A 27,117-nucleotide genomic window follows, 5' to 3' on the forward strand; every position below is an offset into this window, starting at 1 on the left:
GCTGCTTGAGATGCTGGTTTAGGTTGCTAATCACAAAGGGTGTTTACACACTGATTATCAGCCAGCTTAAAATCTAATTATTTGCTCTGTGGTTATGAGTTTCTGAAATAAAAATATTTCCTATGAGCTCCACGTGCCCTACACTATAAAAGCACAGAAAGAAGAAAGGTGCTGTTGCCCTTTTATAGGTCCTGAACAATGCATGCTGAGCCAGTGGCATGCATCTTCTGTTCCTCCCCTCATTTGCTAAAAAAGAGGGATTTTGATCTACAAAAATAACTAGGACACAGAGAAAATATATCCAGTCCTTACTTTTGTTCACTTCTTCCTTTTGCCAACAATATCCTAATATTGAGACAAGAGTAAAAATGCTTCAGAACAGGCAATCAGTTGAAATTGAAGCCAGAATTTATAGAGATACAAGTTCATATAACTTTACTGTTTACCTTAAATACAGCTATGTATAATTTTACAAAGATAATTGCAAAATTTTTTCAGTTTTAACCAAAAACCCCAAAGCAATGAGAAAATTTTTGGCCATCCACAGTTTTTTGGTTAAAACAAAAACCTAACTTGTGGTTAAAGACTGTATAAATGTAAGGGGGAATATACTTTATGTAATAACTATTAATACATTGAGTGGCAAAGTTCTCTCTGATCTAGCTATTGAAACTCTAAAACTAAGAGCTAAATAGCAAATTGATTTTGATTAAAGAGAAATATTTAAGGTTCCAATGCCTGTAGGAGAGATAGCGTGGCAGCCCTTTTTCCACCAAGAGGGAATGTGCACAGTGAAGGCATGGTTGCATCGAATTTTAGGAAAGACAATACAGAATTTATGTCTGTCTGTGCTCCTTTGTGGTGTGCAGACCAGCTTTTAAGACATAGCTGAACATAGTCAAGCTTTCTTCTCAAGTTCCAAAGAGAAGTAGCCAGGACAAAGGGATGCCATCACTTTTCTGAAATCACATTTATTACAAAGGGAAGAAATTATAATCCAAGGGGATGTGACAATTTTCTTAATAAGATTTCCACCTGCCTTTTATGGATAAAACAGTGCAATAGGGCAAATAAAAGTCACTGCTGAACTGCAGTACCAAAAGATGGATTTGGAGTATATTTTCCTGTCTTTATGGAATGGATAAAGTGGATGGGATTACATACACTCTCCAGGTCATTTGGAGACACATTGTTCAAGAACTTTTACTTTCCTAGTTCAGGCAAAGTTTCTGACTTAGTGGTGTAAGCTTTATTTTTTTTGTTTAAAGAACATAATTTTTGTTTTTACCATGTGCTGCTATACTTTACAAGTCTTTCTTACAAAACAAGGTTGAGCAGAAAGTTATTCACTTGACAGATATCCTGTCAGAATGTGTGAAGTCCTATGCCTTTCTAGAGTATTGAAGTTAATGGCACAAAAATGAGCAAAAATAAAAAATTTCCAGCATCAAAATACAGACTGAGACAACCTTAACTCTTCCTTTATTGAGCAGGCAATAGCTGTCAGTTTTTACAAGAGCAAGTTCCAGATACAGCTGCAAATAATGTGGGGATTTGTTGGAACTTGCCAGAGGTTGCAGTCACGCTGTCCTGAGGTCTGGGACCTCAGCTCTGCAGCACTGATGCTGACCCTACTGTCCTTTCCTACTTGTGCAGTGTGTGTGTGTGTGTGTGTGTGTGTGTGTGTGTGTGTGTGTGTGTGTGTGTATTCAGATACACTTAGTGTGCTGCCTTTTGCTTTTGAATTCTTAAGTTTGTGGCAGTAGAAGGATGAAAGATATGCTGGGGAAGGGAGGAAGTTGGAATGATAACTGTTGTGTGGTATAAAAATAGCTGTAAGTGATTTTAAACAGCATTGCAAATCTCATGAAAATATAGCAGACGTGATTCTGTGGAGCTGGAAAGTGTTTAAGTGCAGATAGCACTTGTTCAGTACCATTTTACTTAAAGATAATACCATTTTACTTAAAGATAATATTATTTACAAAGCAAACTGTATTATATGCCATAGTAAAATAAGTTTTTCTTTTCTCAGTGGATGCTTTTGTGGGGAGTATAACAGCATTTCTCAAAGAGGTTGGAGACAAGACTATGTTAGTGGGGATTGTAACTGTATTTGACGATTTTTAATGAGTTGGAGTTATGCTAAACTAAAAGGAACAAGAAAATTCTGTGTTACTGAAGGGTTTTTTAGGTGAATTGATTTTGCTTTGGTCAGGTAATTCAACACTTTCCTGAGCTCTTGACCTGAAACAAGGCAAAGCTTTGCAGCCTTGACTGGATTTCAGGTTGCAGTTTTAGTTTCCTTTGAAGTTGAAACTCAAAGAAAAACTCGAGGGATGAACTCCTTGAAGTGAAACAGAGAAAAAGGTTTGCATGAAAACCTTATGAATCAAAATGACTTTGTTTCACACAGGTCTGGCCATAAAATATCGTATGATAGTGAAAACAACAGTTAGTCTAGAGATACGGAGAAATATGTATTCTGGGAATGAGACATAGGGGGGGACTATAAACCAGAAATAAATAGCTAGAGAAAGAAAAGTTCCAAATAAATAAATCTGAAATAAAAATTTAGTTCTCCAACTGTGTAAATCTTTTGTTTTCTATTTTAATATTATGAAATAATTTTCTTTTTGAAATATCACACTGTTAAAGGAAGGTTCCTCACCTCTCAGAGAAACACCAGAATCTCCAAGCTCTGTGTCCATTATCTTGTTATTTCTCAGCAGCTTAAGCTGCCATTCAGAGGAAATGATAATTTCTTTCATCCATCTACAGCTAGATCCCTTGAGCCCAATGGCAAATTAACCAAAAGTACTGGAAAGTTGTACTTCTCATTGCATATTAAATACCCTAGGAATCTACCAGATTTCTTTCAGCTAAGGGATATTCATGCCCAATGAAATTCTGTGGCCTGGCAAAGGACTAGACCTTGATTTTACCATTAAGCAAGACTGAAAGATAAATGAATGTATTTACTCAAAAAAAAAAAAGATTTACAGTGATGCAACATTTACAAAATTATTTAAAAATTAATTGAGTTATAATTAACTGCAAGTATCATCCTTACTAGCTTTATTGTATTGTCTGTATTTTGAGCCCTGACTAATTAACTTTTGCAGCCTACCAAAGGCTTGCTCACTCGTGCAGAGTTCTTAGAGCAATACTTTTCTAGAGTTTATTAGTAAATGGTTCCTGAAACCTTTGCAATCAGGAGCTCATTTTCCTGATTACTTCTCATCTCCATCACTTTGCACCTGTTTATTCATCTAGTTTTATGTTCTAATATTCTTCCTGCTGTTTACAACTTCTTTAAAACAGAATGGTATAATTTTAAAAATTGTCTATTAGGATAACTAATGATCATTCAAGCTTTTTTTTCTGAGATTTTTTTTATAATATAGGCCAAAGAAAGCTTTCTCTAGAATCTGCATTTCAGATAAACATAAGAAAGGACTTACAGAGTTTACCATGATGGTGATGTATCTACCTTCCACTTCTTGCATAAAATTAATTTGATTTTGGAAAAAGCCAGAAGCACCTTATTTGATTATATTTGCCTTCTCCTAATGATTTTCATTAACAAAAATGTTTAATTTGCACTTAAAAGATTGATCTTAATGCTCATAGAATCATAGAATTGTTTGGGTTGGAAGAGACTATAAAGATCATCTAGTTCCAACCCCCGTGCCAAGGACAAGGCCACTTTTCACTAGACCAAGTATCTCAGAGCCCCTTCCAGGCTTGTCCTGAACACCTCCAGGGATAGGACATCTCTAGGAAAGCTGTTCCAGTACCTCACAACCCTCACAGTAAAGAATTTCTTCCTAATATCCAATCTAAACCTGCCCTCTTTCAGTTTAAGACCATTCTCTCTTTTCTTAATACTACATGCTTTTGTAAGAAGTCCCTCTCCAGCTCCCTTGTAGGCTCCTTTGGGGACTGGAAGTTGCTACAAGATCTCTTCGGAGCATTCTTTTATGAAAGACATGTTCTTCCTGATCAAGTTGTTTTTCTTTAATTTCACCTTCAAACACTGTCGTTGCTTTTGCAGCTGTACAGATTACTTTAGAAATACCAGACAGGAAAAGGTTTTCTTAAAAACCTTCAGTTAGTCCATAGGAAGGACTGGCATCCAGATCACATCTGCTGACTGTTAGTTCTGTAAGACAGTGGGAGAAATACGAACTTACCTACCTTACCTGCCCCTAGAAGAGGCACTTATTGTATCAGAATTCACAGAGAATGCAACTCTGCTGAGAAAGAACATATGAGATTTTTACATTTTTAGATTGGTGGTTTGCTGTAAGTTTTTCCCAAAAGAATAGTGGAAACAATGTGGTGATTCTTAGTTTCCATATAAGGGAGCTTGACCTCTGAATTCTCTGTCTTCTCCCAGCTTGGTAGGAATAAATGCTATCCTATATTTTGGAACCTTATTCCAAGTTAATGATGAATAAAACTTCTCTTGAAATGATAAGTGCATTAAATGTCACTGGAATCTAATGGGCATTGATATTTTTCCAAGCAAGAGTGACTACCTCCCTAAAACAAAATATTGCTTTAATAATGAGTTTAATATTTTCTAGAAACACATGTTGAGTAAGAATGAATAAGAAATGTTGTAGGAGCTGTGATAATTCTCATTGCTGGCTATTGCCAAAAGTAATAGTCATCAACACAAATTTAATCTGCAGAGGCTCTGATCTTCAGCAAGACTTCCATCAGATAGTTTGTAATATCTGGTTTTCCTGTGAACAGGAAAGCAACCAGAACACTAGGCTTTACACATTCAGAGTCTAGAAAGGAAAAAAGGTCATGGCAGGGATGTTCTCCTGTCAGCAATTTGGGAAATTGTGAAAAAATAAATACATAATTTGGCAAAACAATGCTCTGAAATTTACTTCAGGGGAAAGAAAAACAATGAAGTCCATAATTTTTCTAGTCAACTTAAACAAGAAGAGCATGGGTTTCCATTTCACTGAAGGCTAGAGGAATTATGAGGATAATGTTGCTATCTTTGTGATAGCAAACTGATTTACTAGAGAAAGCAGATACTTTGCACTTTCATAAGCATATAAAAGCATTATTTTATCAGGAAAAATTCAATAAATACCTCCATGATCAGCAACTGTGATAAGTAAGATATTCCTGTGAAAGGATGTTCTAGTCCAAAGACAGGAAGAATGTTGCTTTTTAATACACTTGAAGCAGAAGATACAACCTAATCAGAAATGCCCTATATTTTGAGAAGGCTTGGCATAAAACCATCTCCTGTTCAGTTGTCCTGTGGGCATTTATGTGCAGGGCTGTATTGAACTATCACCTTGACATTTCTGACTCTTTGCCAGTGAAGCTTGATGTTTAAGTCGCTTAGTTTTAGCAGCATTTTGCATAAAAAAATCATGGGTTCCAGAATTGGCCCTTCTGCAGAAAGTGGAACAGTGATATATTCTGCTGATATTTGTGGACATGTAAGTACCTGATTTCAGTGAGATTTATCACAAGTCCAGCACCCATATGACTGAACAGATCACACAAGCCCAAAAGATTTCCCAGTAGCAAATGAAGAATTTCTATTACTAAACTTGTAGAAAGCATAGAGCAGAACAAAAACATACAAAATGCACAAACATATGAAACAGCGACAGAACATTCTGGGTTGAGTTTCTGCAGCGGAAAGCTGACATTTAAGGCATGCAGTGGGACTCCACAATGCTGATTAGACTTGTTCATAGCAGATAAATGCTTGCATTATGTGGAAGGAGGAAGGAAAAATAATACTGGGAAGCCAAACTGCTTACTTTTAAAAACATGAAAGAAGAGCTTTCTGTAGGGCAAAATCTGAGTTGCTCCCATTGCCCCCCTCATTTGTTGGGCATAATTTGCCTCATTTGGATTGAGGAAGGACAGCGCCTCTGGGATGAACTAATGGGAATGTGGAGCTTTGTAGGGAGATGGATTGTGAAGTTACTCTGAGGAAAGGGAGGTTAGAGAAATGATAAGAATTATTTTGACAGGGCTGCTTGGTTTCAGGAGACTGGGGCTCGAGGAGGTATTTCTGAAATTAACACTGGGCACTGTGATGAGAAAAGAGTTATCAGCTCTTCTAGCACTGATATTAAAGACTGATTTGTGCTAGAAGCTGTAAGAATAAGATGCTGTTCCTCACCCTATCACCTCATCCTCTTGTGAGCTGTTGTTAGGGTGCCCCTGACGAAGCCTATGGTTTTTTAATTGCTCCTTTGCGTCCCTGATTTGAGACTTACTTGAGACCAGAGTCTAAGTAAAGTAGTTTCCAGGAGGTGAATAATTCCACATTCAAACTCAGCAGTACGGATGTGTGAGTAATGCTGGTCTTGGAGAAATAGGGGATGAAAAATAAGCTCAAATTTCTGAAGTCTCTAGAAAGAGTCTTTTGTTTTCTTCTGCTCTCATCCTGAGAAAGCGCTTTCAACTACTGGCTGTTCTCTGCCAGTTACGTTGCTACCACTTTATTTTCTCCTCTTCTTGCACGCTCTATATCTGAAGTAATCAAATGTTCAAATTTCATACATGCTCTGCTAAACCTTATTTCTCAGATGTTTATTTCCTTTGAGAATAGAGATTCTCAAAGCCTGTTTATAAGGACTTTTGTTTACAGTGGTTTATTAAAAGGATCGTATAATCAATATGCTACCTTTCTAAGGAGACTAATCTTTTTTTCAATAATGCTTTTCAAAGAAATTGTCATCATAGTTTATAATTGTCCTTGTGAATTCATATTTTTTATTACATGTTTTCAAAGGATTTAACATAATGCACGTCTTTTCAAATGTAGAAGACTCTATAAAATTACCTCTTTTTATTAAAATCTAGTTTTAAAACAAGACTGAAGTTTTTGGTTTAGTATTCTTTAGTAATTTTTCACGTGTAACATATAAGACCAAAATTGTTGCATCTTTTCACTTATTCCTGCAAAACTGAAAAAGACAAGCTTTTTACTCTGTTAATTTGTTTGTTTGTTTGTTTGTTTGGGGACATTGCAGTTTTCTTGTTTTGAACCCCAATATTTGTTTAAAAATCAGATTGTTCTATGTTTGTTTAAAAATCAGATTGTTCTTAGTGTCAGTGTTATAAACTACAGTTCTTCTACTACTAATTTATTATCAGCTGAGCTGAGAGTTGCTCTGCACCAGGTGTTTATGAAATGCAGAATGTGTAATAAATTGGTAGCAACTTGCATTTATATTGTAAGTAAATGAATGTGGTCTGTGTTCAGGCCAGAAAGGGCTGCAGTTCCAATATGTGCAATAGCACCAGGAGTATTTGGTGAAGGTAAAGTGGAGAAAATTAATATTAGGATGGAAAGCAGAATATGAACAATCAGCCAGCAGTAATTATGCTGAAATTAAAAAATCAGCCGCAAATAACTCTACTGGGTGAGGCTTGAGAGAGACTGTAAGAGCTGAAAGTGGACTTCAGGTTTTAGCTGTTTGTATAGCTGAGTGTTTATATATGGCTCTGCATTAGAATCAAGTGTTAGGAGTTTTGAAACTAAATTTCTACCAGGTGGGGTGAAGTGGAAGAACAGTCTGAAGTCAGGGTCTAACTCAGAGCATTTTCTTAATTCATTTGTAGCTAACTCTTGTAAAAATACCTAAGGAACATTCCTGAATTGCAGCCTACTTTTGGGAAAACTTGGGTATTAGCTGAGGTTTTTGCAGGCTACTGTAATCGTTCTCTATTGTTGTTCACAATGCACAACAAAATATTGTTTCCAAGGGACGGTTAAAAGAGAACATGTAATTAACAATAGATAACTTTAAAGCAGCTCATTTATACCACAAAATCAAAGCCAGAATTAATTCATAGCCAGAAAAGAACTCTGCAAATAAAGACTTCAAAATTAATTAGCTTTTTCTTAAACTTTTCCATTAAGACAATCTAACATATTGCATACTTCACTGTTAATGTTTTTTTGCAATTAAAATTTTTAAGGTGCTGATATTAAAATCCCCTTGACAGCTATTACACAGAAAAAACATGTTTTGAAGTTACTCTAATCCTATTTTTTCAGATGTGAGAGAATGAAATTAATGCAAATATCAACTGTTAAAGATGTACCATAGTCAAAGAAATGAGAATTTCTTCACATATGTGTGCAGACATATTTTTATCTGAAATTGTTCCTTAAAAAGTTTTTTAACAATTCAAAATAAAGGAACATAATGGGAATAATTAGGCTTGCTGTTAAAAGACACTATGCACCAATGGATGAGTAGTGGATATGCATTATCCACAGTTTGTAGCATTTTTATGTACATCACCTAGTGCAGAAAGACTTGATAAATTCTATCTTTACAATGAATTTTCCAATGTGTTGAGGGCTATATGATCAATCTCAAAGGACTCTGGATTGAAGAAAAAAAATTAATTAAATGGAGTGAAACCCTGAGATACTTCTTGTGCATTCTACACCATATTTTGTCTTTATAACTAGTATAACAATGTTTATAAGTGTAATTGTATGGCTTCTGGAGTAAATAAACATAAAGAATAATTATTCTTGTCAGTTCTCTTATGATAATTCCATAATTCCATGTGAATGATAGCGATCCAGATGGTGGGGGTTCTGATTGAGTTTGCTTCTTGTTTATGGACACTACTTTTCTTGAACATCATTACAATATTTCTTTTGCTATTCTGCAGCATAAATGTATTGCACCTGTAAATGTCTTCCTTAGGAATCAAATGTTTACATTAACCCTTTTCATTCAAGGGTAAGAATTGTAATGCTTCTTTGTAATTTTATTCTGAAGGGGTTTTGAGTTTTAGTCTCCTTCCCAGAGTGCTGTAATTTAAATGGGAGATAAAGAGGGGAAAGTTTTAGGACCAAAATCTGTCAGCAAAAGTAGATGCTTGGTGTCAATCATGGTCCATAACTATCACTTTAAAATTCCACCTTAGGTAGGACAGCCAATAGTTCTCTTGGCTGGACAAGTCTCTTAGCAGAAGTAATAACAGGTTACTGGAATTCTGTGGAGGGATAGAATGTAAGAAAATAATGATAGTGCAGAAGGTAATCTCACCCCTGAGGAGTTGCAGCTGCACTAATTATCAAAGATTAGGAACAGGCCTGCCCTTATCAGGCCACAGCTGTGTCCAATGAGGATGAGTGCTGTAAAAGGGAGGGGTAGCTGGTTGAGGAGAGAGCGGGAGTTTGTTGGTTGTGCTGTGAAGAGGAAGGAGTTAGTGCTGTGAGGAGTTGCCCATGAGAAATCACCAAGAAGGTACAAGAGCTTTGTAATAAGATGACAACAGAATTCTTGAAATGTTTTTTCTGAAGCTAGAGGAATCATCTATGTTTACATAACTTTACAAAAACATGGAAGTCAGTATTGTTTCATAAATGGAAATACGGTCTGCTAATTTTAGCAAAACTACTGAAATGTGTGGACTTACTTTGTAGTTTCTCATTTTCTCAGTAGAAGCCTTTACTACTTACGCATACTTAACTGTATATCTAGCAGTATTAATTTTATTTTACTGGAAGTGTAGTCTTTTTTTAACTCTCATCTTGCAAGTTTTTAAGCTCATGTATCCCTATGTAGTTTTTACACCAGCTCATTCATCCCATCCTTGTTCCCTAATGGCCTAACCACTTGTGTATAAAACTTTAAATTTACTTGTGTCTGTGATTGCTGTAATTTATATGATGTGCTTTCATTATACTTTGAGGTTCAGAAGGCGTTAATAGATGTCCTAAAACAGAGAGGAAAACACAATGTGTTGTTTGCAACTACATTTTTTTTCATTTTCTGTTGTTGCTTCAGAGCACTATAAATATCATGGCATTTCTCAGATTCATGCTCAGTCTATGTCTTTCTGAAATTCTTAACTACTCCTCTCCTTTTCAAGCCCTCTTCTGTCCTCCCCTATTTTAAGGTTTCTCAATTTCTTTGTTCTTTCCTATCAACCTCAATGGTTTGTTTCCCCTTTTCATCATTCTTTCTCTAATCATTGCTGTGATTATTTTCCTCCTCAGTCTGTCTTCACAGCCACATACCCACACAAGTGTGCACACAGGAGTGCCATGCCCAGGAAAGATTTGGAAAGGAATTTAACAAGAAAGCGGAATAGACTGTGCTGATCAGATGCAGGATGCAGCCAGGCAAGCATACTTACCACACCGCTATTTATGCTTACCCCTCTTTTTTCTCTGCACCTTTTTCCTTCTCCAAAATGTGTAGCCCTCTGCTTTTTCCTGTCTTGATTCCATCCCTAAACACCCTGTAAGTCTTGTGCAATCCTGAGCGACGTTTTCCATGCATCCCATGATGCGTGGCAGAAACTCTTGGTCCCCTCCCAAGGCAGAAACTCCCTTGCTCTGAAAGGTTTTGGGGAGAGCTGCTATCAGGGGCTCATAGTGATTGGCTCTGTGCTCACACACTGCAGCTGAGGCTGTGCTGTGACAGTTCCAGACAGGATTTTTGTTACTTGTGTGCATCCTTGATTTGAGTCAGATGGTCTTGAATGGTTTGATGGCTCCTGTGGTGGGCCCGGGAGCAGCCTGGCAGGGTGATTTTATGGCTTCTGCCCTGCCATTGGTTCTCTGAGCTCCTCTGTAGCTGTGCAGATGGGCATTTTTTCTCAGAACCTGACATTTTCTCTATATTCTCATCCCCTCAGTAAATAGTCTAAATTAATACTCTAGTGCTGCAATTGAAACAGATACTGACAAAGTAGAGTGTATGCCAACCAGGGCAGCCCCAAGGTACCCATCTAACATCTTACTAATCTCACTGCTCATCCATTATGTGAGAAAGATGTAAAAGTGATTTCTAGGAAGTTGCCAGGACACAGTCATTCCCATTTGAAAGCATTGAAGGGAAAGAATGAAAAAAGGGGACATGGAGCAGATGTTTCTTCTGATATTTTTATGTCAGTTAAAAAGCTTGAATTCTGTTGGCAGTGCAATTGCTTAGTGATTAATGGAAACGACAAACATGATGCATTCCCTCTAAATTGGTGTCATGTTGATAAAAGACATTTTGATTGAGATAATGTAAATGCTGATGTGAGGATTTGTTTTCACAATGTTATAGTTCCTTTCTGTTCACTGAAAGAGGTGCTCAGCTCCTCTGGAAAACCCACTATTTGGTTAGGCGTCTGTCAGTCTCTGTGCATAGCAGTGGTTTTGTAAGCAAGCTACTGTTCTGTGGTTTAGTGTTTGGGGTTTTTTCAAACATAAGCTTTTAAATTGAGATTTTTTAAGAAATTTTATTTAACCAGTTGTTGGTTTGTTTTGGATTTTTTCCCAATAACTTGTAGTTTCCCTCAAGTATAACTTGTATTCAGATACAACCAAGAAAGGTACCATAATTTCCTTCACAGGATTGCTGGTTATGAGACGGTTGGATACAAAAACATCTAGGGATCTGGGGTGGGGAAAAGGAAGAAAAGGGGCAGGAAGGGGTGACTATTACAACTGTTGAGGCTGGTAAAAATAAAACTGGATTACAGTCCTATAAATGAACATGTGGGTGATGGATTTTGGGAACACTAATATTTGTGAACAAACAAAAACTGACACTACAGTCTCCTTCAAAACTGGGTAATGAGAATAGCTCCATGTTCATCTGAGCATTATTTAACATTGATTAGGTCGGTAGAGAGATGAAATGCTCTGATATCCATGGCAGGAAAGAACCAGTATATACTTAGTGAGGGAGAATACTTTGGTTTATGCAGTGTCTTTGCTATTTGTAGCCACTTACAGATAGCTTGTGTGAAAATAAGGTTCCAGATAATCTGTATCTTTGACCTGACTTTACTGGAGTTATCACTCCTGCTTTGGCCCTGGTATAATTTGATAAGGTTTTTCACTTGTCTATCTGTGTTCACTGTAGAGAGTAACCAAGGATTTGTATTACGCAGATGGGAAATTGTAAAGCCAAGGTTTGGCCCTTGTCTCTTCTCCTTTCCATTACCCTCACAATACAAAGTAAATGACAACTGGAGTAGAACTCATACTTTTTCTTTAAGGGTATGGATTTTTCAAAATTTCTTTTTATACCAACCTTGAAGCTTTTTACATGGAAGAGAGGGATAGGAGGAAGAAAGGAACAAGATGGTATTGGCAGTGTTCCTGTTACCTCCCAGCTGGAGAGGACTCAAACGAGCTCCAGGCAGCTCTGAAGCTTTCTGTGGCTGGGCCCAGTGTAAGATCAACATGGTGAATATGGTGAATATCTGAGTTTCTCTGACATCCTTCCCTCTCAGATGCAGGGTCCAGGAATGAAGTACATCTACAGAAATGTGCAACACTATCCAGATTTAGAATGAAACTGTGCCATTTCTATCCTAAAGTGTTTTGTTCAGTCCCAAAACCCCCTGCTTGGTTTTTATTTTTAGGTTGTTTTTTGTTGGTTTTTTTTTTTCATTGGCTGGGTTTTTTGTGCTTGTGTATCCTCTCATGACTTCAGTCACAAAAGTACCTTGTTAAAAATTGGCGTCTAATTATACTTTCTTGTAATGTCTGTAGGCTGACACAGTTACAAAGATGCTAATTGTCTAATCTATGGCTTGTAATTTAAAATCACTGCTAAATTTGTTTAAAAATCCATTTTGGTTCAGCCATTTGTATTTAAATTAATTTCTCTCTTCCTCCCCTCTCCCAGGCAAAACAAAGAACAAAGATGAGAGAGAAACAGAAGCACCTCTCATTTTGCCATTAATGTGTTGGCTTTTTCTGTATTCATAGCAAATTCCTGGGTTGAGCTACTGTATGGTAGCTCAAATTGCAGTTTTCACCCCTATAGGAGTAATTTTCCTTATTATCCCAGTGGCAAATAATCTTGTGCTCTTTCTCACTCTGATGGCAAAGCCTCTATTTTGTTCCCTTTTTTACCACAATGGTAATTGTCGTGTTTTTCACTGACATAACTGAGCCTAGAGTAAACTTGACACAAAATCTGCAAATTTCCATATATCTTATTTTAATTTTTACTGCTTTTAATTTCATTTCTGTTTCTATGGGGCATACTTGGATATTGTTCTAATGGTGAGAACACTTTATATGTTCATTAGGTCACAGTTGAAGGCAGAGGGAGTGTGTGAGGAAGATACAGAAGCTTTTAGAAAGCTGAAGCTTAGATCAATGGCAGTGTGAAGAAGGTTTATGCTCAGTCACAAAGGAGCTTTGCTCTTGGAAAGTTTTAGTGGCATGAGAGCCAGTGCAGCCATGGACAGAAATGAACACTAATCCAGATAAAAAGCACAGAAATTTCCTCTGTTGGTTTACCTTCCCTATTAAATAAAAAAAAAAAACACAAACCACCAAAACTGTGCTGTCTATTTATTTTTATGGTTTATTTCTAGGATTCATGTGTATATAATACTATATGTACACTATTCTGTAAATACGCAAAATATAAGAATGTTTTTCCTTTAGGAAGCTATTTTAGGGATTTTGAGTTGCAAAGCTACTGAGCATTGGGAAGGATTATGCTTGGGGGGATTAACCAATTGTAGAAGCAATGGCTGAGGAAAACTGCTGACTTGTGTTTCGTTTTTATAATTCAGTTTTGTAGAAGTGATGGTTATTGATGGCTGATTTGCCTTGTAGTTCATTGCTTAAGTTTCTGTGAATAAAGAAAACACCATTTATGCTTGAATTAACAGAAGTAAAAATTATGGAATATGCAAAATAATCTGGCTGCGCTGGCCATTTTCCGTTTTCATATGCTAAGCTTCATGGAAAAAAGTTGGGTATCCAGAGAAGAGAGAAAATAATATAGCACCCAGAAAATGCAACCAGTGATCAACATGAACAAACTTGACCATTTTAATGTAGAGAAAGGATTTGTGTCTGCAAATAGACAAATGATGGTTGCAAGGAGGAGTGAAGTAATTTATCCTCCAAATTCATTGTGAATAAAAAGAGAAATGATAAGTTTAAGTTGCAGCAGAACAGCCCCACAGTGTAGAGAGTTGAACAAATGCTGAAGGGATGGTGCAGGTCTAGGCTGCCTTGGTGTGTCAAGGAATTTACATCATTTTAAACCAGACTGTGTCAGGAATCATACATGAATGTAATTGAGATTTTTTTGGGAGGTGGATTTGATTATCTTTGAGGTTCACCACAGCCATGTGATTCTGTTGTTGTACTAATTATGACCACAAAATTATTCTGGTTTTTATCTCAGCACTTATTTCTTCAAATATAGTTTCAGTAATTGAACTACTTTTTCCAGGAATAATCTTGTAGAATGATGGAGTATTTATTTAATGGGATGTTGAGGGTAACAGAATTAAAGTCTTGGGCTTTAGGTTAACTTTGTATATGAACTGTCATGAGTAAAATAGCTGTGTGGTGTGGAAAAGACTTTTGCTACTGTCATGTGATGATAGCGAAAGGATGAAGCTTTGAGTTCTTAGAACTCATGTTCTTGCCCTAGCAAGCTGTGAGAGTAAACCAAGGGCCCCTAAAATGACAATAATCCAGAAAAAACAAATCCCAGTTTCACTGAGTAGGTATTTAAGGATGCCAGGAGTTGTTTTTTCTTTACTTCTGGGACTGCATTATCTCAGTTCAACTTCTGGCTGAGGAAGCAACCTAGCCATGGATGAAAAATAGTGCTTCATCTGAGTTTTACTGCAGCTGAAAAATCAGTGGCTGAAGCATGGGCCTTGTCATACACGTGTGATTTGGTGGACTTGTTCATGATACTTTCTAATTTTCTCCAGTTCTCCTATATACAGTGAAAGTTACCAATTGCCTAATAGCACTTATTTGTGAAAATTGCTTTTTTTTCCTGAGTGCTGTTCATGTATAGCAACATTTCTTTAAGAACAGAGTAAATTAGTTTTCTTGTAGATGCAACATGAGCACAGAAGTTGTAAGTATTACACTCAGGGCTTTAGAGGTTTTAGTTTACTCTAATTTTCAGTTATGCATGAAGTCAGCAAAGGCCGGTTTTCTGTTTTCCACTGTCTTTAATAATGAGGCGATATTGCAATGGCGAGGGCATGCCATATTTGGACACTTTCTTAGTCCTTGTTTTTTACCTGGAAAGTCATTTGATTGTAACTGAATGAACTGTAACTGCATCTAGAGTAGTTGTATTTCTTCAGAAAGATTAATTTTTATGTCTGAAATGGATCTACTGTGATGCCTAAGGGAACTCCAGAAATTTCTATGTCCAGTTTGTGTACGCACCATATTTAGGATGTGCATAAAGCTGCAGCTCATTGAGAAGTTGTTTCCTTCCTGCACATGAACTTCACTGCAGGTGCTGGTGCATCCAGGTGTAGTTTCCAAGCGCTCACAGATGGCACAGAAATTCAGTACTGCAGCCAGCTGGGTGTGCTGGCCTGTTCCTACTGCTCTGGCCTGTCCAGGTGAGCACACTGTGAGCAGCCACAGCTTCCTCCTGCGCTGTGAGAGCCAGCAGCCTTGAAGGTCTTACAGCTTTGTCCTGCTAGAGCTGTATATTTTGCTGCAAGTGCTGCTTCCTGTGCTTTTCCTCATCAAGGTAACCTAATTTTACAGGGGCATTCTAGCTGCAGCTATCTAATATTAGTGGCTTGTGATGATCCACCTTCTGGTCATGCAGAATTTGCTCTCTCTAAGAGTCTATCATAAATTTAGCATGAGGAACTACTGTTGGGTTTACAAGATAATTTTTTATTCTAGTTAGCATTTTGTCTTTGTATCACTGCCACCTTTTATTTGGAGGAGAGTGTTACTTTAGCAAATATTTTCAAGATACTTTTTAATCAAGAAAGACTTTTTTAAAGGGTTCTTTGGCAGTATTCAGAAAGCAAACCAGGTGTTTCATTACCTTTTCTTTTTTTACATGAAGATTATTGTGTAATAAGTAAAAATGACAAGAAAAGAATCCTGAAACAGAGGTCTTGGTTACCTTAGAACCTTCTCTGTGCAGCATCAGATTGTTTTTAGGTATTTTTAATGTTTTGGATTTCTTTTTCAGATGAGTGTGCATGCACTTAAAATAAGTAAAAGTATATTCAAATAACTCAAAGAATTTTAGATACATTTCTATACACAGTTCTATATCAGAATGGTGATGGTTTCTTCCTTAGCTTTCATTTCCTGCTTCTGCCACTGTTTGACTAATGAATTATTTTGAATGCTGGTAGGTAGTGGGTGATTGTCCTTGGGTTTTGATTTGTGATTAATTTCTGACTTCAGCTCTCTTAGCTGAAGGGGTTGAGAGCTTCTGTAAACTGGCAGCCTAAAAAGGTGCATAGGGCAAAGCCAGGAATGTTCAGCAGAAGTTTCAAGTGCATTTTCTTTTCCAATAGCAAAAGAGCAAGGGCACCCCTAATATTTGAGAACCTGGTAAACGCTACATCAGAAACCTTTTCATTTCAAACTCATATCTGCAAGGGTTACTTCTCGCAGTGTGAGATGTAAAAGTCAATACTTGTTCACACTTTTTTTTTTATCTGACTTTAACAGCACATATTCTTATTTTAAGTTAAATATAACTGGAGAAGGAATTTTAAAATTTATTTTATTTTTCCTGTTGGACGTTATAAATGTTGAGTTCCAAACTACAGAATTTTTATATCCAGACTTGAAAAAACTGGCAAACATAAGGCCTGGGTTCCTATCATTGCAGACGTTGTCCTATAGAATAACAAGAACATTGAAGTAGTGTTGCATCATGTTGGCTTTTTGTGGAGCTTTCTAAGAACTTTTTAATATACTTGAGGTAGTACAGCAGCTAAGCAGCTGTGTGTATTCCTTCTGTCAGAATACAGAAGGATATTTTTCTCTGATATACATCTTGCTTTGACTGTGATGAAATATCTAGTTTTTTAACTTACCTTAAAAGAATTGTAAGACATCATTTCTCCACCACATAGCATTACAATGTGTAAAGGGTAAGTATAGGTTTAATGTAGATAAGCACAGAGAAAATTCTGCTGACAGAGCAGGAACTTGCAGTGTACACCTATTGATGTATAGAAATTTGTTTTTAACATTTTCCATTTTCCAGTAATCTTCTGAATGCGTGTTGTAATAAAGCAACAAATATTATTTTATTCTTTTAAAATAAATTTCAGGTATGACATTTCAGTGTGCAGCTATTTTTTGAGTAAGCTTGGAGTTTTTTCCCCCTTCATTGTATGTTTGAGCTTTCAGGGCTCAAGAGTTGAAACCAGTTTGAGTTATATCAACACAAACACCTCAGAATCTATTTAGCTTTCAGTATTTTCCAAGAAGTTGAAAGTGCTGGAGAGACATAGCTGGACTTTTCGGATCTGATGCATTGCCTGTGTTTGTCACTTTTGCTGTCATTTAATTCCATCCATTTTTCTGTATCTACACCTTTGCTATGTTCCTGTAAAGCTGAGATTTACTCCTATATTAGTAGATGTTTAAAGGAGTGTATTCCCTGCAGCAACCACATTCACTGACAGAAACAAAACATATTGCAGCATATTCATTGAGCCACATAGTGCAGACTGTCATGCCAGGTAATCTATTTATAATGAGCTTTGCACTTTTAAAAGGAGGCTGTTTGTCAGCCCTAAAATTAAAGCTGCCTTTTCCCAGAGTGATGGAAAAACTGTAGTTCACCAAGGTGCTAATGAAATTTTATGGGAACATCATATAGGGCCACAGATTTTCTAAATCCTTTTTGTGATTCAGCTATTCTGCTTTTTGGAGATAGCCAGCAGCTGTGCCACCTGTGCAGGATGACTATCCCTTGATTTTTATACCAGTCAGAAAGTAAAACAGGAGTGAGAACATCTGCTTCCTCGATCACTTAAAAGCCACTGAAATCTAAGAGGTGTTGATTCTTTCCAACTTTTGACTAACGTTCTTGAGCTGGAAAAAACTATTCTGTAAACTCTTTTTTGAACTATTTTCTTTTCCTCTAATGTTTAAAATAGAGGGTCCTGAAAACTCAGAAATGAGTGTTGACTTCCCCATCCATCACCACATCCCCTTTGGTGTCCAGAACCCATGAAGGAAGGCAGCAATGAAAATGCTCTAAAGTCTGTGCAGCTACAAGGTTTGTTGTTAGTATTTGTTTCACTCTGGGCTGTTCTCCCTTAGCCTAGTTACCTAATCAAGCTTTTCTAAGAAAATGTATTTTTCCCCTCAAGCCATGCTCATTCAAATCCACTGTTGCGAATGTTAGCTTAGTTAATGGTGAACTTCAAAAGGCATTCATAGTTTCATTTGTAAGCTAATTTAAATGGCTGGGTGTTCTGCCTAGACCAAGAAGCTTAGAGAAACCTGATGCTTCACACAGAAAGATACAGTGGTTTTTTTTTTTATGTTTATGGTTTTAAAACTTTTTATCTTCATGTTGGAACACAGAAAACCCTTTCAAATTTTATCATGAAATAGATTTGGTGGTCTCAGTTTGATCTGTGTTATTCAGGAGATTAAACTTTAAAAAGGCTCTTGCATTTTCTGGTGTTCTTCTCTTTCTATTTGTGATTCTATTTGTACATACTTTTTTCCTCATTCTAAGAGCTTCTATCACTAGTCTGACCAGGTTGTCACCTCTTGCAGCTTGTAGATAATTCTTGATGCAATGTGAAAGCATGTGAAGAGCTGTTTGTAGGGAGGGTTTTTTTTCCCCTGTTCTCCTCAGAAAGAATAGAAGCGACCTTTGAGAAACCCTAACAAACTGACAGCTGGATTTATTATGCTAGAAGTAGCTTTTCCAAGACATCAGGGTGCATGTGAGTTTTTACATTCAGCTTGGAAGATTTTGAGGTTTACTACTATTCTGAAGTCCCTTAAGACTACATATGTTGTGTATTTGGACCAGGTACCAAGAAAGCAAATATACATTTTGGCATTTCACTTCTACTGGCTTGAAAAGCAAAAATCTGTTACCCTTGTGTCCTTAGTTCTCCCACATTTTTGTTTGTTTAGTTTTCTTTCGTATCTTCCAGATGGAGTCAGCACTACAAAGCCCTTCCCTCTCTCCCTCTGCCTCCTCTCTATGTGGATATATAAAACCATTTCTGCTAATTTGCAAGTGAGCACTGTAAACTTTATATCAAAATCTTGCATTTTGCTTCCTTGTCTTTTCTTAGCTCAGTTAGGTCTTTTGCTTTTTTATTGTCACCTTTACCAGTTTTCTCATTTAATCGGTTTTGATTCTGCCATGGTCTCTTCCTTGTATTATGTGTTCATTTTCTTCTCTGTTTTAGCATGCTTGGGTGACTTCTAAAACAGCCTTCCTTAACCTAGAGTAGATGAAAGGATGAACATTTTTCTTTGAGTTTCCTAATTTCTATTTTCACCTGTTCTCTGCCTTACTGATCTTTTTGTGTAACATTTACAAAAGCAAGTAGTGGCTGATAAAATGATCCTGTGCGGTCTTCCTTTCTATGTCATCATCCACTTCAACATCTTGGTATCACGTCTTACTTTCCTCTGCTTCAGAGTTGCCTTCTGCCCGATGCTTGCTGCTATTGTTCTTTTCTTTATTCTTTTTTCTTTTCAAGTGGCTACCCTTTGCCATCCGAAGTCAACAATATCTCTTTCTGTCATCATCTTCATGCACTGGAACATAATTACTGTTTCATATTGCACCTTTAATTACTGGTTATTTTGTCAGTATGTGAAATTCACCTGTCCCTTCACTTTGTTCCTATGTGCCTGTGAAGTGATTTTTGTTACTGCTCACTGCACTGGTGTGTAGCTTTACATTTTTATTGATTCCCATTTTTAAGATCTTTATGCATCTACATAAATGGCCTCAAGTTGTGCCGGAGGGGTTCAGAGTCACAGAATGGGTTGCAAAGCATTGGAACATACTGCCAGGGAAGTGGTGAAGTCATCATCCCTAGAACTCTTCAACAAAACCTGTAGATTCAGCACTTTGAGGACATGGTTTAGTAGTGAACATGGTGGTGGTGATAGGTTGATGGTTGGACACGATGATCTTAAAGACCTTTTCCAACCTTAATTTTAGGTTTCTATACACATGCATAATACCTCCCAGAAGACTATCCCACACCCATAACACTTTTCACAAGTTGAATTTGTTAAAAATATCCCATTCTTTTGCCTTCATTTGAAGAACAATCTTAATTTTTCTTAGTTAGTGTTCAACATAATGTTGACATTTAACAAAGCTGACTTATTAAAAAGCAGCCTTTTCTGTGCTATAAAACTAATACCTACATACCACTTTCTATTTCTCCCATTCTAGAAGAACAGAAAGAAGGGTGTTATATCTAAACCCCTGATTTTCTATAAAAAACATTTGACTTCTAAAGAACCCTCTAATCTTGTTTTCTGAGTTGTAGCAGTATCTCTTTACAAAAATTGGCCTGTGCTCTCAAAGGCAGCGAACTTGGATAAAAATGTCATATGGCCTTACATAAAGGTCTGGTTACTACAGAGACCAAGGTTCCCTGATTTTCTGAAAGGGTTTAGAAAATGAAAACACAAAAACTTCATTAAGATCATGAGCAATATTTCTTATCTTCTTGACTTGACATGGAGTGCATCCATTAAAATTTGCCTGTTGGTAGTATCACAATTATACATTGATGGAGTTAGTATTTTATGACATTTTTTAGATAGTGTGTAGAAAGTGAGGGAAACACTTCTGAGTAAAATAGGTTGTGAATTCTGCGTGAAGTGCCTGAAAACAGACACAGAGTCTCCTTGATAATGGAAGAGTATGTTGACCTTTGTTTGTCGAGAAAGGGGAAATGGCTTGTAATGTCTTACAATTTAAAGTGTCATCTACTTGTATAAAATTTACTTTGTCCTCTAATGAGCACATAAAACTTTCCAGAAAGGTCCTTTTCTTGTAGCATCACAAGGAAACTGTAGATAGATAACAGCCTTTAGCCTTGCGTTCATGCCGCATCAACACTTGATATTTTTTAACTCCACTTTCCTTCCCATATCTTGATATTTGGTTAGAGGCTTTAAATGTGCATGTGTGATCAGTCACTCATCATCATCAGAGCCCAGCAAAACAGCTCATCCTTATGGACATTTGAAATAAAGCCAGTCCTAGCAAAGAGATTGCTTGCAAGAATTGCCAAAAAATTAGATGAATATTTAGAGTGGATATGAAGTCTGGTTAAACAAACATTTCATTTCTTTTAGCAGCTGATTGATTGATTCCAAACAAAAAAGCTGTGCCATCTGGTCCTTAAAAACAAAGCAGCATTACACATTCATTTTTAAAGAATTGTATAGGAAAATATCTATGTAATTCATCCTTTTATGCATATATACACACACAAAAATGTCTATAAATTATCAGTTTTACTTGTTCTTTGCATAAAAGTATTTCTTCATATTTAACGCACATAACTTTGTAAAAACTATACATTAGTAAGAAAATATGGGAATTACTAGAAAAAGTTCTATTTACAATGCTTTTTATTATGTCTGAGCTATTCATCATACATTTTGACAAACAATTTTATTATTTGAAATAGAAAGCAGTATTCAAGGAAAAACTGAAACAAACCTGTCTGCTATATCAATTCCACTTATTGCAGCAAATGCTGTGACATTTCAGACCTTGCTGGGCCAGAGAGTTAGTTCTGTATGTATGTAATAGAGTAGCTACAGAGCTGTATAGATACAGATATTGCAGGTGGGGAGAAGTTTCAAGTTTTGAAACCCAGTGTTATTCTGAGTTGTAATAAAACATGAACAATTAAAAAAAATTACAGGGAGAAAACTCATAATGTCTTTTAGTATCTGTTGGAAAAAAGCTTAAGGGTAAAAGTATGTTGTATCAATAGAAGTAATAGAATCTTAAAGAAGAATATAAACAAAGTTATGAACTATTTTGTTAAAAATGGTTTAAATATACTCCTGAAAAAGTATTCTTTTTCCTCTCTCTTTCCAAGTTGTTAGAATTGTCTTCCTATTCTTGCTTTTCCTCACACTACAAAAGCAGAAATTATGCCCTGCAAGCTTTTAATCATTTATATAATTTTGGAAACATGCTTTGTTTCCTGTGAACCTCAATGATATTGCTTTAATGTCAGAGGAACAATTCTTTGTATATAAACAGGCTCCATTAATTGTCCTAAGAATTTTTTCCACCCAAGTTACAAGTATTCTTATTGATCTGTTTTATTTCATTTCAGCTATTTATGAACTCTCTTGTGAAGCATACAAACACTTGGGCAAAACTTCAAATTACTACTGGATAGATCCAGATGGCAGTGGGGCACTGGGACCTTTGAAAGTTTACTGCAACATGACAGGTAACTGCATTGTATTTACTAATTAAGTTGGTTGAAGGGGGGATTTGGTTTTTTGGGTCTTTTTAAATGTAGTTAGGAGAAAGAGGCTATTCATATTTCATATTTCTTATTAAAAGAAAGCAGATTACTAAGAGCTTTTCATCAGGGATCATCAAATCTGCAGTCACTATTCAAGATATACTGAGCAAGGCAATAGTTACTCCATTTAATATGCTTTTTGAATTGGACCTATTAGTCTTAATTGGTCTTTGTATCCTCAATGTTGCATCATTTAAAAAAAAAAAATTAAAGATACACACAGAAAAATTTGATAGATATGGCCGTTTACCAAAGCTGTTGCATATCAGCCTGGTGGGGTTCAGTTGTATCTGTTGTTCATGGGGTGTTGCAGAAGGAAGTTTGCCACCACAGGCAGGGAATAGAAATTAACTACTGAAGAAGCAAAATGTTTAAGTTTTCTTAATTGTCTGTTTTGACTTCTAAACTGTTCTTCTAACACCAGTTAAACTCTGGAGATATATTTATATAACTACATTAATTTATTTTGATTTTGTTGTGTGTATTGTCTTATGCTTTTAAGACTAGTTTTGTATTGTTACCAAAAGTATCTAATCTTAGTCATCGGGTTTGCCATGATGAGGCAGGAAAATATGATCATGAAAAACAGGACAATTTTCTGCACTGAGAATATATTACTTCTTTGTGCTGTTAATGCATAGCAGTTGTCTCAGGAGTTTTTCTGATATGAAATATTGGATAGCTGATAAAACAAACATGTGCTCTGACTTTCCCCAAATGTCTGCCTTAAAAGTTATGTTTGCAATGGAAATCTGGTGTATGCCTGAGTCTTCAGGCTCCATCATCAGCAGCATGAAGGTGAAGGCACTGCCATAGGTTGAAACACTCTCTCTGACTTTTTAGAGATCATAGGTGCTAAAGCTCCCACAACTCTTCTGGAGGCAGAAACCTGGACATATCTGGGGCTGTGGGATGGGATTTATCCAAGTGGAATGGGAGAGATGGGGAGGGATGCATGGCACAGGCAGCAAACTCCAAATCAGGTTCTTATGGGTAGACAGCCTGTTGGAGAACAGAATACCACTGTTCATGTTGCTATTAATGTCTGCTTTTGTATAATAAATGCATACCTAGAAAGGAGCCTGATCTAAGATCTGGAAGTGCTGTCAATTTCATTTGGACTGGACAGACAGGCCAGCACATCTGTCCTGAGACACAGGTGTAAAGGCACTCTTTCAGATCCTCAGCCATGTAGAGCATTTTAAATTGTAACTAGGACCTTGAACAGCATCAGTAACTAATCAGACAGGCACTGCAGGAAACAAGGCCGAGAATGCTGTCATTTAAGTGATTTCTGCTATTCAGAACTGTGTTCAGTGAGAGCTATAGCTTTTGGTTACTCTTCAAGGGTAGATTTGTAAATTAAAAATATACTGCCCTAGTGGGGTTAGGCACGGAAAAGTACACTCATCCAGTACTGCAGCATTGCTCATTCGTGTTAAATATAAGAATACAACAGAAGGTCCTAGTAGCTTCTTCAATACTGGAGGAAAAAAAGAAGTAAAATTAATTATTTCATTTTACTAACATTCCTCATCTACAAAACAATTTCAGAGTATATAAATGTGACCTTTTCCTAACCAGTGCAAGGAGATCATGAACATTAGGATACATGATTTAATTCACTTGGCTATGAAGCATGCTGTGGAAAAATGCAGTTTTCTGTTTGAACTGGATCGCTCTCATCAGCAGCTCTTTGCTACAAGAAAAAGGCAATTTCACTAATATCCATAAAAATGTTGCAGTTTAAGAAAAAAAAACCCTTATTCTTTCTTCATTACAATGCAAATGACTGCAAGAGATATGTGAAAATTGATGGAAAGTAATTTTAATCTGTGCTTCTAAAACTGACAGTTGTTGCCAGCAGAGTAAAGCTCATCACCTCTGTACTTACTGTGTAGTGCCTATACGTTGCAGGTGTCACAGTTTTTGTTTTCTTTTGTTTAGTGGTCATCTGAGGCACTAAGGCTGGAGGGCCAAGAGCTAAGATTTTAACACAACACCCTAAATCCTTTTCTGAATCTATATAGGGTATTATCAGCAGCACACATACCTAGAGTAGGGAAGATTACTTGAGTACTTTGCTTCATCAGTAACACAGTTCTGTAGAACTCTTTAGCAATGATACATACCTTGTCATATAGCAGAAAGCACTAAAACATGTGAGAATCGGAGCAGAAGTCTCAAAAAAAATTTAGTATCCAGCTTGTGCAGGTCTATGGTATTGCTAGAGCTATATTTGAAAAAAAAAACTTAAACTAGCTGAATTACAATTCAATATTTTTTGTGAACATCACAATTTAGCTATACTGATTGGCATATGGAGTATACTAAATGAATAAAAATAATATGGCAAGGTAGTGATATATTATTGTGATAGAGATTCTTAACTATATTTTCTTCTCTAGTCTGAGAGTCAAATCTAAATGTTCCTATTCTTCCACAATGTAAACCAAACATCTCTATATTAAATTACTACACAAGATACTAATGTACAATATAAATTCACCTTCTTCCATTCAGGTGAAACAAGCAAGTAGAGAACATCTTAATGACTAAAAATGTGAAGTGCAACTTTCTAGTTCCATTCTTTGTCAAAGCAAGTCCACAAAGCTGGCAAAGTAAATATCAGTCTTTGCAAAACAAGGTGGTATAACAGCTAGGTACTACTTTCACAATTACTGTAATATAGTTTTACTAGAGCAAAATGTTGGATAATAAGTGTTACTCTCACTTGACTTTAAGCCTTCTGGGGCAAGAACAATATCCTGAAAAGCCACTGAAATTGTTTGTTGTGCGATTATGACTTTAGCCCTACTGTATCACTAATGTGGGGCCACAAAATTCATAATTTCATAATTTCATCAGCATTTCACTTACAGAGTCTATAGTCAGAAAGCATTAGAGTACCCAAATGTGACAAACAATATTAAAAAGAAAAAAGAGAGAGAAAATTGTGGTGCAGAAGACAGCTGTATGGGCATATTCCTGGGCATAATCCATATCCAAATTTAGTGTGTCTTAATTTAGTAAACTGGCGAGTATCATGACAACATCCCCTTTCACAGATGTTGCTCTGGTAACTAAAAATTGTTCTGGTTTCTAAGATGTACTGGTAATTCAGTAGTGCAAAGTAAGAAATATGTAATTGTATGTGCTCCCCACAGCAGTTCATGGTCTCTACAAATGACCCTATTTTCAAAGAAATCCCCAAGCTTCTCCTTCCAATTCTCTTGTCCTTGTCTTCTCCAAATAAAGGTTGTACTCAGAGATGTGTTCTGGTAGTGAAGATGAAGCAAACACTTATATTTTATGTCCTCATAATGGAATGAAGATGTCTGAGATATTGCATTCCAACTATCTATTTCTGATGCAATAAAATAGCTTTTCAAAATCTAGGGCATTGCTGTTCATGTTATGCAGTTTTCCAAATAGTTGTCTGTAGGAACTATGTAAATTTTAGGAAGCTTTTTTTCCTTTGCCAGCCTTTTTTCTTTTTATGAAAAACAGTATTGGAAATGGTTTAGAGGTAGAAAGTTGGAATTTTTCAAATTAAGTCACTTATGGAAAAAGTATTCCTTGATGCTGTGTTGTGTCACAGTGTTTAACAATTAGACTGCTTTTCAGTTTAGCCTTTTTTGTCTAAGGTCAACAGGGAATTCTTTCAAAGCTCTGTCATCTTACCCTCTTTTAGAGGCAGGTCCACAAGGCAAAGTTAGACTCTGTATTCAAACTGGTTTTTTCCAAAGTTGGAGGCTCTCAGTATCCAGTTTGACCTTTCCTGTTTTCTCCTTAATTATCATTAGAGCAGCAGCTGTAGTGGAAATAATTGCTCTTTTAAGGTGTTTGTTAGAATATCTTAATATCCTAATTATTTTTGTGCAAAGTTTGAGTATATTGCAGCTTCATTACATGCTCTGTACAATATTGCTGAATCTCTAGGCCTGTTTCCTTTTCCTCTGACATATTAGTTTTAGTCCCATTGGAAAAGACACAAGAAAGAAATTGGTTACTTCTCATTTTTCATATTTCTCTTTTTATCTGTTTGTTATGAGGAGGATGGGGGAAAAAGTGTCAGTTGAGTAAGATTATTGAGACCTTACTTTGTGTATTTGTCCTGCAAGAATTTTTAGAGTGAGGAATAAGTAGAGGAACAATGCAGAGGGACCATAAGGGCTGAGTTATTTATCCTAATGGCTGTAAGGGATGTCAGCAGGAGAGGCAGATCTGCAGTCCTGTAGTTGCTTGAGGCTTTAATCTGAGGAGAGGAAAATCATAGCCTGCTGTTTCTAGTGGTTCACCACTTAGACTACTGATGCAAAGTAGAACAGAAAGGTTTCATAATGTATTTTACCAGAAGATATGTCAGTTAATTCTTTCTATTGGTCCTGAAGTCTTTATGCCTCCATGATGCAGCTTTTATCTCATTTCAGGATCCAAATAGCTGCAAGCATAATGGCTCCATTTGAGTGGTACTTAGCCTATCTCCTTTCTAGTACAATTCATTTGCCTCAAGCTGCTCATCTTCAAACAGTTTGAGAAATCATTATGAGTATTCATAGCCTGCCTCATTAAGGTCAAATGTACGAGGTGACTTCTCTACCCACTCTCCTCCTTCCCTTCTCTCTCTTCTTTTTTTTTTTTAACAGAAGTGGCACATGTGATAATTACTAGAATTACTTTGTGAGCAGACATTAAACAACCAAAACTGTTGTATCCTATGACTTTTCTCTCTTCTCTCTGTAAATAGTAGGTCAATAGAGTGTTTTATACTATGAAATATGTAGAAACATATGGCAT

General features: G+C 36.4%; 1 protein-coding gene across 1 annotated transcript in view; it reads left to right on the forward strand.

The window, feature by feature from the left end:
- The window catches only part of CNTNAP2 (contactin associated protein like 2), a 1,021,786-nt gene that overhangs the window by 665,903 nt on the left and 328,766 nt on the right, over window positions 1-27,117 (forward strand). The window contains exon 12 of the mRNA XM_005424150.2: window positions 22,120-22,239. Within this exon, the coding sequence (XP_005424207.1) occupies window positions 22,120-22,239 (120 nt within the window). The remainder of the gene's footprint in view (window positions 1-22,119; window positions 22,240-27,117) is intronic.

This window comes from Geospiza fortis, unplaced genomic scaffold (genome assembly GCF_000277835.1).
Source record: "Geospiza fortis unplaced genomic scaffold, GeoFor_1.0 scaffold120, whole genome shotgun sequence".
Lineage (NCBI taxonomy): Eukaryota > Metazoa > Chordata > Aves > Passeriformes > Thraupidae > Geospiza > Geospiza fortis.